Genomic DNA, 18324 nt, shown 5'->3' on the forward strand with positions numbered 1-18324 from the left:
GTTGTACAGTCCAAGATCCTGTTATAAAGGTTTACACGAGTCCCATTTGTCAAATATTCCTTTAGCTGATGATCTTACAGAAAGTTTATTAAAAGTATAAAGAATTTATTCTATTCTGGTAAATAATGTTTGAATTAAAGCAAGCTAATTTATTGTATATTTTATTGTATGAGTTGATCAATAAAAATATGTATTAAGAATAACATGCAAAAGGTTTTGATGGCAAATTCATAAAATTTGGTAAAGAGTGTGTATTTAAGCAGTGCACATCTAAACTATTAAAAACAATTACTTTTTTTCTCCATGTTTGAAGGTTAGCATCTATATCAGTTCGATACCCGAATGATTACAAAGAATCAATGTGGTTAAGATATTTAATTGAGACGTAACTAGGTATAAGTCTTATCATTTATCAATTGCATTAACGTATTCTTAACTTATACAGTATCTTATCTAACTTCTTTTTCAGTATTACGTCATAAACACAAACAAGGCATTATTCAACTTCATCTCTTAAAAAATACAAGTTACTTTTAAATTTCCTGCAATTTCAAAACTTTCAGATAGAAAGTTACTATCTATTACCAGACTTCTTCTTCCCTAGTTATATAGTAATACAGAGTGTATTTAGTAGATAATTATTTTTTCTCTTGAAGATATATGAAAACCAAGTTCTCTACCAAAAAACACTCTGAAAATAAGTCAAAGACAATACTAAAAGAATTCTTCTAAAAATAAACTGTTATTAAAGGGCTTTCGAGAATAAATGTTTAACAAATCTGAGTGTTAATAGGAGTTTGATTTCATACTAATTTTTTAATGATAATGAAATAAAAAAAATAATTCAAAAAATAATAATTTTAAATAAAATGATAGGTTAATATTAATGATGAAATGCAATGTTAATGAATTTATACTACATAACAAGTAATTAAATCTTGAATGTTTAATCCCAAAATTATGAATCCAGATAATTATCTGGATTATTATTTCAATAATACTAAACCAAATATTATTATTGAATTAATATATAGAATTAAAATAAGTATCCTCTTAGATTTTAAGATTTTATGAAAATTCTTATTTTTGAAATCGAAAACAACAAAATAATTACTTTTTATCCCGAATTATCTTCAGAAATAGAAAATATTTTATTCTAAAAAATATCCTGTTAAATGATTAGATAAAAAAAAGCAATGAACAAAAGCCGGAAAAAAGAATGCAATCAGAGGATCTACTAACTTTAATTACTTGACGAATATAGTTTTCTATTCCATTAAACAACTTGCGAGAAGAATGTTATCCAATTATCTTTTCCTAAGCAAATAATTACTATTTAACTACTCCTTGTTTCCTGTAAATTAAGTTTGACGACTGAACCGTAATCTTAGATATCGAAAAAAAAATTCCAAATCGAAATAAACATGCTGTTTTTTTTCCCCTTTGTTGAAATGAAAAATATTTCTTATAATTTACACATTATTTCATCTGCTTGAGAAGATAAATGATTTTGAAGCATAAGATTAAGCATTTAGATTACGCCATTAAACTATTATTTGCTCACTTAGTGAGTGCCTCAAAAACCATATTCTTACCGTAAGACAACATTTAAAATGAAACATCTTAAATCTTTAATTAGGTTAATTAAAATAACTTTAAAGTGTCTTCAAACTGTGATTGTTATTCTTGAAAACAAAGATAAATTATTTTAGCATGTATGAAGTAATATAAAATAGCCAAAACTTTTCTACTGATTTAAACTCATTAATTTCTTTTTCTATTATAAAAAATCCATCTATGCATCAAAATGTAGTGATACTAGAAAATGTGGAATTAAATCTGTAAGGAAAAAATTGTATAAATTCTTGTCTACTTTTATTGAAAAAAAAAGTAAGAAGGATATGTTAATATTGAGAATGACATTTTAGTATCATGGTGTATAGGAAAGGATTAATTTTTAAATTATCTTTAAAAAATAATGATTACCATCATTGATTTATAAATTAAAAATTATTCTCATGCATTTATGAGGAACATAACATGTCTCATAATATCGAAAACGAGGGCGAGTTTTAGCTAGCTTTTACCTCTCCATGTTTCCAAACCATCTGCTAATCAAGATATTTGACTTCAGATTAAACAAGCACTAGACCCACTTTTGCAGCAAATAGTTGGATTAAACAAGGACTATATACTGGAACTCGCAGTTTCCCATATTGAGATTTTATCAATAATTTTCGAAACAATGTGGGATTTTTAACTCAATTATAGCGTGAACTTCTTGCGTCTATTTCCCATTCCCTACTTTGAAAAAAAATGCCTATTGATTATAAAATGGAAAACAATTTTTCCCCCAAAAAAAAACGTAAAAATGTCAGAACTCAACCAATTTAGTATGCTTTATTTTTACATTGCAACAAATATTGTTTTTATTAATTTAACTTGGAAAAAGTATCTTAATAAAGTAAATATGTTGCAAAAGTTACAATTATAATTGTATTATACATGTATTACAATTGTTTTCACTATTTGTGAAAGGTAAATAATCTCATCATAATTAATTCCATTATATTAAATATAATTTGAAATGAAATTTCACTATTTAATTTTTTAGGTTACTATTTATTTCCTCACGACTATCGAGAAAGAATTGAGATACGTGATCATGATAAATACCCATTATAATATTTATTTAATCATATTAAAACAACATTCAGTTTTTGTAAAGCAGATGAAATAATTAATGCAAAGACATACCAATAAATATTTTTGGACAATTTTTGGCAACTATTTTTTTATTATCAATAAAAGGATTTTATAAGAAAATATAATATATGGTATAAAAGCTATTAAAATCATATTACAAATGGACGTTTAGAGTGTTATTCTATTTAATCACCAAAACACTTATTTTATTTAATCTCCATTATTTTATTTGTACAATGTGAGTAAATGAAATTGAGGCTGCAATTTTCAATCATGCAAAGCTAGTGAATATTATCCTGAAAAAATGTTATGAAATAAATTCAACTTTTCTTAATTATGTTATATATTGCAAAACGTTATCTAGCGTCAATGAAAATTGAGAAATATGGTAAACTGAAACAGATACAAAATTATTTTATATTTATTTTAATATTTGGTATATTTATATTATTTTAGCTGTTATTGAAAACTACCACTGAAAAATGCTAAATATAAAATGAACATTATAAAAAAATTTAGAGATAAATATTCTAAAGACAAGTAAAATTCTAAAAACAAGATAATATATTGATTGAGAAATTAAAGTCTTATACTGAAACAGTGTAATTCTTAGATAAATTTCATGATTTTGATTCATAAGCAAAAGTTATTAAAATTCATATCCATTCTAAATTTCTATACCACTAAAGCAAGGTTTTCCATTGGGTGATTATAAATCTTTCGACGGTTGCGTTTGTATTAGACGATTGTACACCATTCGAAGGTGGCCTCAAACATATCATCCAATCAGTGGATGCCATTTCCACAGCAATGCTATTGATTGGCTTTAATTAAAATTTCTCAAACTGATGCATATTTGATAGCAGAAAAATTAGATATTATTTGTTCAAAATATTGATAAGGCAAGAAAATTTTACTATTATTTTTATATTTTCAGAAGAACGTTTAATGTTTCAACTATTATTATATGCATTTTTTTTATATCAGGACATTTTACTTAAAAGATTTTGGGGATTCGATTAACTTAGAGATTTACAGATGATTTACGATTAGAGGGAATAGTTTGTATAAGGATATATAAAATGAAAATTAATTCTTATGATGAAAAATTTTGATAGCGTGTTTACTGTTACTTAGAAAATGTTGCTTTTATCAAAAAAATATTATTTTTATATGTTCTAAAACATTTGAATTTATACATTAAGTTTGTTCAAGGATATATATTCACCTAAATTTTCAAAAAGCCTTTGTAATTGTTTAATAAAAATGTATGTCATCAAAATAAATTAAACAACATTCAAAATCCTAAAGTATTCCCTCGATATATATTCTTTCTTTCAAAATACACCAGCAAGGATTATCTTTTTAGTATAGATTTCTGATTTCACTTTCCAAAATTCTTCTTTAATCTCAATTAACAATTTTTTTTACAAGTTAAAATTAGCTAAAATGCTTCGTCATGAAACTCTCCATTGTAATTATTTATTTATTTTTAAAGCAAACTAAGAATAAGACATTATTATCTTGTAAAGAAATTTTCACCATTTTTTATAAAACCTATTAAACCTGATATATTTTTATATAAAATCTATTAAACCTGTTATTTTTTTAATAAAAGCTGTTAAAGAATTTCCCGTTAACCACCTTAGGAGTGAAATAAAATAAAACTCAAATACCTAAATTCCTTTAAGTTAATTGATTTATTAAATAACCATTCAAAATCTATTTTGCATAAAAATTCTTTTTGTCATTAAAGCAATTTGCCGAGTTTTGACTATGGATTGAAAATGCAAAAAATTCATTAAATCCTACAAAAATGAATACGGATAATTTTGATACAAAGAGAAATAACAACATTAAAAAATATCGCTTTTTTTATCCATCTTTCTTTTTTGTTGTTATTTCATAAAATATATCATATTTCTTTTGGCTTCAAATAAAATTTCGGAACTGTTTAAAAAAATTGAAGTATTATTATATTCATATCTTATTGATTTATTCTGACAGTTAATTTTCAGTTTGATTTACGAAATAGACACATTGAGATTTTTTTTTTTGCATATAAAATGATTTTTCTAGATAAGCTTATAGTTTTAAATTCGTTCACTTGACGAAATGCATCAACTTTAATAATATTTAATTAATTTACATCATGAATATAACACTTGAGTTTGTTGCTAACTCTCGAAATCCATAATTCATCTTTTTAAATAAATACAAAATTCTTTAAAACAAAATTTAAAAAACAACAACAGAGTATTGGTACCACTGCAAGTAATATCTGACGAATGAACGATGAAGCGTGATTTGTGCAATGCTGATAGAAACTTCCGTTCTGCCTCAGTTGTTTGTTTAAAGTAGAAAAATACAACACAAATATCAATGTTGGGAATTATATGAATAATTAAAAAAAAATAATAGCAATGATGCACTTCAGTCACATAATTTCAGCTTTTTACTTTCGGACTGTACCAAGAAAAAAAAACTGACCACCTGCATATAAGTTGTTAAAGATTAGGTGTTGCAAAGTATTATTTTATATCTCTCATGGTATCATGCATTTTTGAATCGCTTAGTACCATTGACGATGAATTTACATTCTTGCATCTTGTCAAGAATGTCATGATACCCCAATTGTAATGACTTGATTTGTAGCAGATGATTAAAAAAATGAGTAGACTACTTAAAGAACAGTAAAAAGAAATACAAATCTAGTAATTTAAGGATTTGGCAAGAGAGGAAGGATTTATCTACTTACCTCATTTAAGTTTTTAGAATAAATATTTCTGTAATCTTAATATCAAATATATTCATTCATACCATACACTAACGAGTTATTATATATGCGCATATTAAATAATCCTATGAAAATAGAGTAATACTTTTAAAAGCTTGAGGCACTACTTACTACTCAACATTTGAGAATGTTAATAATAAATAAAGTAGTGAATATTTATTTAAATCAAAGCACGTTGTGTAATGTGGATTTCGTTTGAATTCTAAATTTTATACCATTAATTCTATATTTGAAATGGTAGAATTTCCTCAGTAAGATTCAAGTGAAAACTTATTACTCAAGAAATAAAGGATTATTAATCATTGCAACTACAAATCGAAGTGTTTCTCTGCTTCTAATAAGAGAAGGAAAAGATGCCATACATTTCTGTGTAGACTGTTCATTAAGAAGCATAAACTTACCGCTTAAAACGCTCAACTATTCAAAGCTCCACAGACTTCAAATTATCGAAACCAGTGCAGACGTCTATTATCATTACTAGTGTTTAAGCATTACACTTAAGATGGTGAGAAAAAGGAATTCAGAGTGATAGTGGTTTAATGCTAATACTTTGGATTTCATAAAGTGGTTAGTAAAATTCAACCACGCTATCGTAGCGAGACTTCTGATGTGATATTATAAATTTTATAAGTACTCTTCATATATTTTTTTCATACACACATTAACCTGTGTAAACACCCTTCGTTAAATATTTTAGTAAATATTTCAACAAAAGGATTATGTGAGCGATTTTGTATTTATTGATAGGAAAGGGAATATTAATTTATTAAGCTTTAATTCTTTGCATTTTAAGAAATACATCTGATTTTCTATACTAAATGATTATATACATAGTTCAGTGCGTGTAAAAGTACATCATAGCTGATATGGAGGATTCTACTGTAATTTTCGTAACCCAAATTTGGGAACCAATTCTTCTGAAATGCCAAAAAGGAAAAAAAAATCTTTAAACATATATTTATTTTTAAATTCTCAAATTTCATTTGATTCAAAAGTTTGTTAATTTTCTAAATTCATGCTATTCTTTATAACGTCGGATAGTATCTAATGAAAAACTAGGATCCCATATAATCAGTTTTCATGATATTTAAATAAATTCTTGTGGCAAAATGTGTGCCTTCGAGATGTAATGAAACGCACAAAGAAACTAAATTGTAATTACATATGGATAAAGATTTCCTAACATCAAATTTAGTCACTCATGCCAGGTTATATTTCCAATTTTAAATGAAGGACTTTGATTTGATTTCCTCAATTTCACTAGCAATGAGAGCAAAAAAAAAAAAAAAAAAAGGATTTTTTTTCAATTATTTATTTGTAATTCTAGACCACAATCAAAATTAAAGTCACATCTTACCACTTTATTAATTATCTTGCATAAGCCTCAGGAAAATAGGCAATAAAATTCTAGGCGGATTTCTGGAACAAAATATTTGTAAGAAAAAGAAAGGGGTATTAAATTGTATTAAATAATGCGAGTACTATATTTCACCTATTGAAATCAACAACCACCATTGAATTACTAAAAGAAACAAGATTAAAAATGCCACATTCTTTTTTTCCCAACTTGCAGAGTTATTTTTTAAGCAAAATTGATACTTTATAATTATACTATTAAATAATTTATAACTTTAATGATTAATAAACTTCTTTAACAGTGGTTCTGCATATCATTATAAGAGATATATAGAAGAAGTAAAAATTAATCTATGAAGTCCTTAATATATTTTATTATAACTAACCCGTATATTAAAATTTAATATTTTATTTAGCATTTTATTTAAAAAAAACAGTGTAACTCTTTCTTGTGGGTGTGATTCAATTAAATACTAAAAATAAGAAATACTCTAAAAATATTAATAAACAATTAGTTCAAATCGTAAATATATTTAATTTTTTCCACTAATTATATATAGGATATTATTTACAGAAAAAAGATTTTAAAACAATATGCTAAAATTGTGTAACATATAAAAAAATTAAATTTTAGGATAACTGCAATAGAAGTATTATGCATATTTTTACTTTAAACTTTATTTATAAATCATATTTCTCTACAGATTCATTTCATTAGACAAGTAATTCAATTTACGCTTTTTTTTACCTATTTTGCTTAAAATGCTCTAAAAATAAAAGATGAACCACTGGAATAAAAAAAATGAACTTAACGATCATTAATTGATTTCCATGCGTCTCATTTTGGCAGCCTAATTTCCTAAAAGAAATCAACATCATACAGTTTCTTCTATCCAAATGGGGACGAATAAATGGCATCGATGACTCGCGCCACTTACATTCAAAACATTCCTCAACAAGTGACAGATATAAGCAACAGAGGAAAGATTATTCCAGACACCATTGATATGGCATCGAAGGCAGCAGGAAATTCCTGAATGCTGGAGATGTTTACGCATGCGCTTAATGGAGATAATTGTTTCTGGGAGTGACCCGAGAAATTTCTGTCTGACGTATTTGGATAAATTGAACTTCCTTCAATGGAGGGATTGTAAAGCAATATTAATCCAAAAGATTTCGAATGTTTCAGATGTCTCAGGTCGTGCAAACAAATTAATATGTGTGTACTTCAGTCTATAGGAATTCTAGATCCTGGAAGTTCAGCAATTTATTATATATTTGTTTTCTGTTTATCAGAATTCGATATCTTAGAAGTTCAGCGATTTACATCAATTTTGTAACTCTAATATCTAAGGAGGATTGCTTTATCAGAAAGAGAGAAGAGCAGAGAAGAGGAAATTGTTGAAAATGGTGCTTGATGTCTTTTCAATGGAAAATAGAAAAATGAATGATAGATTTTCAATAGAAATATTTTTTCTTAGATTTGTAGAATTAATATGATTAAATTCATTTATTTAGTTTTGAAATTTATGAATGAATATTATATTTTTAATTAAAACTGTCCAACATAATATGGAAGAATTAAATTATATCCTGGGAAAATATACTGTTTTTCGATGAGACTGCTATGTAAAATCCATATTCTTATTTTCTACAACAACCTTGTCAGTTCGATATCTATGTATATTTGAAGAGAAAAATTATCATGTTCTTTAAAACGAGTATTTTTAAGTTAGGTGATTGTGTTAAAAGGTCGCTTTTTTCGAATATATGAATTTTTTTTTATTCAATACTTTTGATGTTTGAACAGTTTCCTTCATAAGGTCATTTGATTTTTGATTCAAGTCCGTTTTGGGGGAAATAAGATTTTTTTTCTAAATTTTCCTTTATGTACGTTATAATGCTATTTTTTTATTCTATAATAGCTATTTTCTTATATTCTTACTTTTGGTAGAATTTTCTTATGTAAAACCTCTTAACGTAAACATATTATAACCTAAAACATATTTTTTGTTCATGAAAAAAAAATCATGTAATAATTTCTCAATATGTTGTGCCGTTCCTCAAGTATAGAAAATGTAATACATTCATTTAGAAATATTCTATATGTCGTGGCTAGTTCGTGAGTGCTTTGAAAAAATTGGCAAATAGAAAACTTAACAAATTTATTGCAGATTCGTTCGAGTTACTCTGCTCAGTAACTCCTTCTTCTCCAAGAGCAAACACTCGAATGACATCATTCTTTCAATTACACTCGCGCTAGTTGTCTAGCGCCATCTATGAACGTTTATTTCCTAAAGCTTCAAAATCCAATCACTACACTATAGTTTTCATATTTATAAATGGGTGTTCGGCATTTTTAACACCAATAAAAAAAATGTAGTAACTTAAATGAAATTTGCTGTTAGAGGCTTTAACCCTCAAACAGGATCATTATAATAACACAATTTTTACTAAACATTGGAGAAAACTGGAAGGTTTCCTGATTATTATTTTCTTATCCAACAACAGCTAATGTTAACAGCTCAAGGTGTTAGCAAGGTAAATTAAAATTTAAGTAATGAAGTGCATAAGCAATTACTTGTCTTTATTTGTTATCTTGGTCTAAGAGGAGACCTAAAAACGATTTCATTACATTTGCAATTCTTAATTAGGTATCCCCCCCCGAAATTGTAATACCTGCGATGCTCCAATACAACAAGAAACATTTTTAATATACACTTGATAAAATTCATTATAGATGTTCTTATTTTTCGCCATGAGTGAATACAACATATTATAGCAATATGCATTCTCACAATTAGTTTCTTTTTCTTCCATTGCATAAATTTCTTTTTTTTTTCTAATTTACGAAGTTAGATTAAAATAGATGCAAAGAAGTGATTAATATAGTTTTATAAGTTTTAATAGAATATTTAGGAAATAAAGAAAATCATGTTTATATGAGGCATATATCGTGAATATTAATTTAAGCAAATACACCTTTGGACAATTCTACAATCAAATCAAAAGATAACTCAAGCAATACGTGAAAGAAAATTGTCCTGATAAGATTATTTCATGAAAAATAACTTGATTAGATATCTTCGTTTAATAGGATTTACATAGTTAATTAAAGCCAAAGTGAAAATAATTCCTTCAAAGAACAATTTTCATTTAAAATTGTCTTCTTTAATTATCGAAATAAATTATGTACGGGATAAAGAAAAAAAAAAGGGGGGAAGAAAGATTCTTGTTACAGAATTCAATCTGAAAACGAATGGAGTTTTTGAAGTCATTAATAGCAATGCTTTATATAATATATATTTCTTTTTGAAATCACTTCCTTTTCCTTTAAGAAAACGATACACTATTGATAAAGTTGAAGGCTTTGCGTTGATAAAAAATATTGCTCTGATCAAATTCTTTTTAATTAAATTGATCATACTGAATAAGAGAATTTGATAAATATATTAGAATGGAAGTTTCCCTTTAGGCAATCATAGTCAAATGAATCCAATTAACTGAAAGAAATAAAGCATGAAAATGGACTTTTAATTAACAGTATTCATTATGGGCTAAATAAATTATAATTATAAGAAAAGAATTTTATGCATATTGGAAAATATGTTTTTTTTATAGCTTCAGTTCCGTATTAAACAATATTGCTTTGTTTAGATTCATGAGTAAAACTATTTTCAATCATCGATATTTTGAACTTCTATCGCCAATAACTTGGTAATATTATTTTATTCAATTAATAAATTATTTAAAAATTAATTCATTCGACATTTTTTTTTCTTCAGTTTCACGACTTATGATATTGTCGATACCTCAGACAAAATCTATTTTGTCTTAACTTATAAAACTTATAAAAGTAGAATTTAACAGCAATTTAATTACGAAATTTAAGCTTATCATTATATATATATATATATATATATATATATATATATATATATACATTCATTCTGTTATAATCATATTATAAACTATATGTTGTTGAAAAATTTGTAATAAAAACCAGTAGATTTATAACCTTTACCTCTATATGTTCATTTTGTTGCGGTTGGTTGGTTGGTTGCGATTGAGATGGTTGCGAACACAAAAGCCATTATAGATATGCTGCTCCAAATAAATGGTTAAATATAAAGGAGATAATAAAACTAGTAATCCTACTAAAATATGTAAAGAGGTCGGATATATAAAACATATAAAATATAAAATACAACAATAAATGTTGAAAGTTAAAAAATGTCAGTACATGGAAACGATATGACGATGAAACAGATGCAAAATTCAAGAACAATCATACACAAATGTTGAAAACAAAGATAAAATAGAGGACAAAAGTACTAAATGAAATTATAAAATCGAATAATTTTCAAAAAGTTAACAATATTAGGGTGGCATTCCTCTTCCACCAAATCCTGCAGAATAAGTGTATCAGAATTAATAAAAAGCAAATACGATGTGAATTTAAAATAGGGCATTCCGTAAAAATATGATTCATACTAAAATTCTTCACATTCTTACGGTCTCGATAAAAATGAGATACCTGAGAGTGTAACAAATATGACCTATACAGAGGCAAGACAATCTGATAACGACCAAATGCACTGGGAGAATAGGCTTCAATCCAATAGCAGGATTGACTGAATTTTGCTTATTTTTGGATCTGCAAATTCAAAACCAATAGCCAAGAAGAAAATAATGTATTTGGCGAAAAAATTCTCAACATCGAAGTAAGAAAATTAGAGCAAAAAAACTGCTGACTTTCCTTCTAAATCCGCCATTTCATTTCTAGAAATGCCTACATGACTCTGTACCCAACAAAAAGGTATGCCAAAACCTTTATTTCATAATAAACGCAAAGTAAACATAATATGATTAAATAAAATGAATGCGACCGTAAATGTTAAAAAGTGTTTCTAAAGCATTCAAGATATCGGAGTAAATAGTAAAATTGCGCTTCGTATTGTTACGCAAATAATCTAAACTTTGTTCGGTTGATATATGATAAAAATAGCATAACAGTCTCAGTGACAAATAACGACGCTTTATTCCACACAAAAGCATAAATTCCTATTAACAAAACACAGTCGAAGCGTACAAAAGAATAGCACTTGCCGGAAGCAGTGACACACAAGCAATAACTTAGCAATGTATCATTGTAATAATACAAAACAATCAGGCAGAACTCACAGAGCAGAGATTTCGTTCAACTTCTCATAACTCTGGATTCGTCTTTCATTCCCGCTGATTCAATACTGGCATTTAACTTCATCTCTCCTTTTCTTTAATGGTTTTTAGAATCAAGGCAAATGATCTTCTAGAAAGATATCGTGACTTCGCTTCAAAGTTCTGCATCATTAAAATTCGAGTAGTTTCGGAAGTTTATTTTCTATTGCCAAATTTGCACCAAATGGTTATTTATAATGCTATATTCCTTACTAGGAAGTTCATTGCGTTGGGAAGCAATTCCTGGCAGTAATTTCCCTGGAACAATTTAAAGAATATGTTTATGCATTTTTGTCATTTGGCATTATATCTTTTTTTCAAACTAGGGCGGATTGAGAGAAGTCCAGCAATTTGTTTTGAGTAGTATAGCTGGATAACATGTGTTGCATCATCGCCACTGAAACCATACCAAACATTGCTGGAACAAAATGAATTTTATCAAAATATGCAAATATATGATTTACAAATATAATTATGCGTTTCTCATGTAAACCTTAACATCGATGTTATAGAATGAACACCTTACTACATTTAGCGAAGAAAAACGTTTTATTCAAAACACGGAATTAAAAATGCTTACAGCTCGTTACACACTTTCGGCAAATAAGATTATAAAATTCTACACATTTTTTACATTCTTTTGTATCAAATGCAAAATCTTCAGAAAAATAGTAGAATAGAATATCGAGGAGACAATACGAGACAGCGACCTGCTTTTCACATAGACAAAACGAATTCAAACTATCACACAATTCTTTACCAGATATTCCACTTTTAATGCAAATCAGATTTAATACTTTTTAATAAAAAGATACAAATATCTGCATTCGGTTCCTGAAAACTTCTATTTGATTTTTCGAATACGGTGAATAAAATTAACTTAAATCTTTTTCTTAAATGTCTAGTATTTTCCAAAGAAATAATGCGGTTACTTGAATAATATCTTGCAATTAAAGGAAACAGTTGTTCGGAACTTTTACGATTGCCTTTTTACTATTTATTAGTTTTAGAGGTAAAAAGGCACAAGGTTTATATTCAGTTATTTTGTACATCTGAAGAGGATTAATACTTATAGTTGTTGTCTAATAATTTTTATCTCAACGTTATATGGAAATGCTTAATGATTTCATGGACTTATATTTAATGAGCTATATTTTAACTTGAATTAATATACTTTCTATTAAGAAGGATGAAAACTTTTTTATATAAATATATAATGAATTTCAAATGTCATTTCATTTTTCATATCTCCAAATTTTACAAATTTAAACATTGAAATCAGAGACCTTAATGGCTTATGGCTTAATGATGCATTTTAATATGTAATGCTTCTGGAAGATCTTATGAAATGCTTTATTCTTTATTGTTCTCATCGAAAGAAGATTTTACACGATTTTTTTGAGATAAATGCTGAGTAATATTATATTAATTGTTTGTAATTAATTATTCACGATGCTTCATGAATTAAATTCTTTTTAGCATTGAATTTTTCCAAATTTAACATAAGATTCATTTGTGATTAATTTATAAATAATATATATAAAATTTGTATTGCTGCACAGACAAATCAGGAATATTGATAAACATTGAGCATTCTTCAAAGCAAAATTTAAATTTAAATTATTTTTAAATATTTGGTTATGTGCATGTAATTATAGAAAAAGAAAGATAGAACAAACATATTTGCTTGATAATTTGAAAGAAATGATTTTAAAATAAAAGTGAGGAAATCCTTGAAAGTTGTGTAGTTTAGTTGTAACTTGATGAAGCTGATAGCATTTGAAAGTGTTGTTACCAGGGTTGATAAGTTCCTGCAAGAGACAGTGAAAAACAAGTTTTCTGGCTATGCTTTTACAGATTCAGTTAGATAATATTTAATAATTATTATAACTGAAGCAGTGGAACAGTTTTTAATTACTTTTGACGATTTTCATTTACGTTTTTATAAAGGATTTTCTTAAATAACAATGTAATTAAGTAATGCTGTATATTATTTTAAATTCAAGACTTTCAGTTAAAATGTTAGTTTGTAAACATTATTGAATTAAATTTTATATGTTTTTTTTAATCTCGAATTCTCTTTTTTAGAGGAATTTAGTGAGTATTCTAAAAAATATAGCAAGAGCAAAAATTCCAATTTTCGGATGATTTTGCAAAAGGACCATTCGTACAAATGAGAATGGGGTCTTAATGTCGAAAATATCTGGTCATGATATAAGGTCAGTTATTTCCTCTTCACAACGACTTTTTAATATTAAAAGTAAATAGCCATATACATGCGATTCTATTAAAGTTAGGAGTTGAAAAGCGATTTCCAAAATGGCATATAAACAATCAGGGTGGTATCGCTTAATCTAAGAATGTGGTATAATGCTGAAAGTTATTATTAACTTCATTCTTTCGCATATTTAATCTAGATATGAGATTGGATATGGAAATAGAGAAGGGATTTCAATATTTCTTTTCCTACTCTCCATTCTTTTCCTTCCTTATCCTAGATATAAAAATGGATGTGGAAATAACGTAGAGACTTCAATCTTTATTTTCCATATCTCAGTTCTTTTCCTTCTTCATCCTAGATGTGAAATTAGATATGGAAATAGAGAAGGAATTTCAATATTTCTTTTCCTTTACTGCATTCTTTTTCTTCCTCATCCTAGATATAAAAACGGATGTGGAAATAGAGTAGAGATTTTAATCTTTATTTTCCAACTATCCGTTCTTTTCCTTCTTCATCCTAGATGTGAAATTAGATATGGAAATAGAGAATTGATTTCAATATTGCTTTTCCTTCTTTCCCTTATTTTCCTTCCACATCCAAGATGTAAAACACAGATGTGGAAATAACGGAAGAATTTCAATATTTCTTTTCCTTCTCTCCAGAAGAAAGGAATATACTTGAACTTTGTAGACATCCACTCTCTTTCAAACACACAAAACATAGTTTTTTTAGATTCTTAAAGCTCATGTTGGGGTCTCTAATTCCCCCAATGATACATTTTATTTTTCTTTCCTGTATGATCTAGAAAATGCATCTGGAGTGATGATGAGGACATAAGGTCTAAGTTAAATTCCAACATCACTCTCCATATAACATCTAAACACTAAACTCCATATATTCTGAAGGGTTTTTCCTTGCTGAAGAGATGTAGCCAACAGTGGATAAAAATATGTGTTTTTAAAAATAACATATTTAATAGAACAACAATTAAGTTAAATAATAAAAATTATTTTAAGCATAGTATATAACCACACTCCTAGGCCTGATGTCTAACAGAAAGTGAAAAAAAAATGCAAGTGAATCCTCGCTTTTAAACATTTCAGTGCTTCTTAGCCATTTACTAATGGATGACAAAAGAAGAGAGCAAAATAAATATGCATGCAACTAAAGTTAATTAAACATAGCTTCCAATGACGCCACAGCTATAGTCATTCAATAAAACACGTTTTGTAATCATCTTCCAGGACTTATTCAAGTACCGTTTAGGAGAAATTTCTAAATGATGATTTCATTTCGAAGTATTTCTAGATTATGGTATCCCAAGTATTCCATGCACCTGCTATTATTTGTTTCGTGTTTGAAATTTGCTTAAGTGTTCAGTTTTGCAAATTCGTGTAAGTAATTTCTTTCTTATAAAGATAAAATGGCCGAATCAAAGTGCAAATGTTTTGACGTTTTATCAGATGAAAACTGAAGAATGTATAACCACTTCAGATGAAGAAATTGCATTGTACTCAATTACGCAAAATGTTCATATAATGATATAATGTTGGTATAAATCCAATCTCACATTTTTTTTTGAAAAGTATATAATTCTTATTAGGAGCGTGGAAAAAGAAGCACTCTCCTTAAATTGAGTTATTAATAATCAAGAACATTGTTAAATGAATTTTTCAGAAAATACGACTTCGCATTACGAAATATCATGCTTAATGTAATACAATGACATGAATGAAATCACCAAAACTATTAATAAAGTAAAACATAAAAGTCACCAAAACTATTAATAAAGTAAAGCAGAAAAGTCACCAAAACTATTAATAAAGTAAAGCAGAAAAGTCACCAAAACTTTAGATTTATGACTCTTGTTTCTTCCTTTTTATTGAGGGCAAAATAAGAAGGTAACTATGACCATAGATACATACATCATGATGAATAGACGATGCTATACCAATAAATGTGTGTTTCTCTGATTCTGAATATATTTATTTGTATATTTTTCATTTAATAGCTTAACTTTTTAATTTATTATTATTTCATTTAACAGCTTAAATTATTAAATTTTATTTAATTAAAATATAGATAAACATATTCTTAAATGCATTGTTGAAAGAACAAAAAAAATATGTAATATTAATCGTTTTTTTTTCATTTAATTACATTATGAGTGTTCTGTTAAAATTCCATATATCTGTTAAAAAATTTTACGATTCTCTGATATTAGTTAGTAGACATTTTTCAAAGGTTAACTAAGCAACGATTACACACTTATACTCATTGTACTATTATTAACTAACAACTGCTATATTGGGAGCATATAATATCTATATTCGACATTTAGCAAGCACTTCTTATAGCTTTTCACTTATTTATCTTGATGTGAACCCCAAAAAAGAAAGCGTATCTTCCATGCTTTAATTATTTATATAAATCTGAATAAATATAATATTTTGATATATGATACTAAGCAAATACGAAGAAATGTTTTTAAAAGAATAAAGTACAAAAGTTTTGATGAATAAAATATTTTTAAATATATGATAATAAAGTTTTGCTTCTGTTTGAACTTACAGATTTCATATATTCCCAAATTATTTAATTTTTCACCTATCTTTTTAAATAGTTACTCAATAAACTTTGCAACTTTCTTCTTACCATTTTCTTCTAGTTTCCTGAGACATACATCCTCTATTATCCATGTGTAACCTACATTATATCTAAAACTGCCTTAAAATCAGACATAGGTTAGATTCCTACAACTAACGAAAATCAAACAATTCTTGCATCATAATTTTCTTTTCATTTTATATGTAACCTTAAAAATTAATATAAAAATTGGAAAATATATTCTAAGGCACTAAATTATATTTGAGTTATTACATAACCACAATTTTCTAGATTTTATTTATTTAGAAAAAAAAAATATTTTAGATTTTTATATGGATAATGCACGTAATATTATTCGTTGTTAATTAATGCTGAAGTTATTTTAATCTGAAGGAAGGTGATATCTTCAGAGATCATGGATATGTTAGGATTTTTTTATGAATACAAATTGAGTTTCTATGTCGTTTTTAACATTTTTTTTTCTTTGTTAAAAAATATATCAACTTTTAGCAAAGACAGAAAAGAATAAACATAAAATAAGAACAGGTATATTCTTTTAACAGCTTTGAATTACCAAAATGTCCTTTTTAAAATGCAATCTCTGTAAATTCTTAAAATTATATAGTGGCACCCAAAATAACTACATAATCTTTCTTATGCGCTGCAGTTTTAAAAATACGGAAACTAATATTCGCACTTTGGCATATGACTAAAATGTTAATTTGGGAAAAGCATATATCTTTATTTTGATTCGATTATTTACATTACTTAGCTATAAAAAAGATCAGTATATCGTTCTTCCGTTATGTTCTCTGAGTTTAAATGATAAATTATGAGCTTCAAGAATTATCGATTTTATAATGATACATTATTAAAATTATAATGTATCACCCCATCTAACTGCGTTTTGGGTAACGGGAAATCACAGAGGCAGACTATCTTCTAGAAGTTTCAAAGACATTAGAGTTCCATGGTCACCTGACTTAAACTTGGTGAAGAACGGTTATTCTGAGGCCAAGTTACCCCGTATGGGCGTATTTAGTTAGATAATGGAAAGCCCTTTCTCCATCATTTCGAATTCACCTGCGGAAGGATATGTCAATTATGTACTATCTGGTCACTATCTTAATGCATTTGAGATAAGAGACAGCTGGCGTCCCTGGCCATTAATTTATCCTTGGTATTTCGATTTGTACGTAGATTCGACACTTTTTATACTAAATAAAATACTTTATTTAATATTGAAAAATTTAGAAGCAAAAATATTAGTTTCTCTAAATGATATTCAGTGACATGAAATATGTTCCCGAATCGTGTTACATTGTAATGAAATTTAACTATGCAAAACGGGATGGCTAGTTTAACTTCGGTTGGAGTTTCCAAAATTGTTTGAAAACTTTTGATAACCTGAGCAGGC

The 18324-nt window shown here is 26.9% G+C and overlaps 1 protein-coding gene across 3 annotated transcripts in view; it reads right to left on the reverse strand.

Annotated features, from left to right (window-relative positions):
* LOC129969602 (dopamine D2-like receptor) overlaps window positions 1–18324 on the reverse strand; it is a 185240-nt gene that overhangs the window by 15339 nt on the left and 151577 nt on the right. The window contains exon 1 of one of the 3 annotated variants that reach the window (XM_056084248.1): window positions 7673–7696. The exons of the other annotated variants lie outside the window; for them this stretch is intronic. Coding sequence (XP_055940223.1) covers window positions 7673–7678 — 6 coding nt within the window. The 5' untranslated portion in view covers window positions 7679–7696. Of the gene's footprint in view, window positions 1–7672; window positions 7697–18324 lie in introns of those variants that run through there. 3 annotated transcript variants of the gene reach the window in all.

Source organism: Argiope bruennichi, chromosome 5 (genome assembly GCF_947563725.1).
Source record: "Argiope bruennichi chromosome 5, qqArgBrue1.1, whole genome shotgun sequence".
Lineage (NCBI taxonomy): Eukaryota > Metazoa > Arthropoda > Arachnida > Araneae > Araneidae > Argiope > Argiope bruennichi.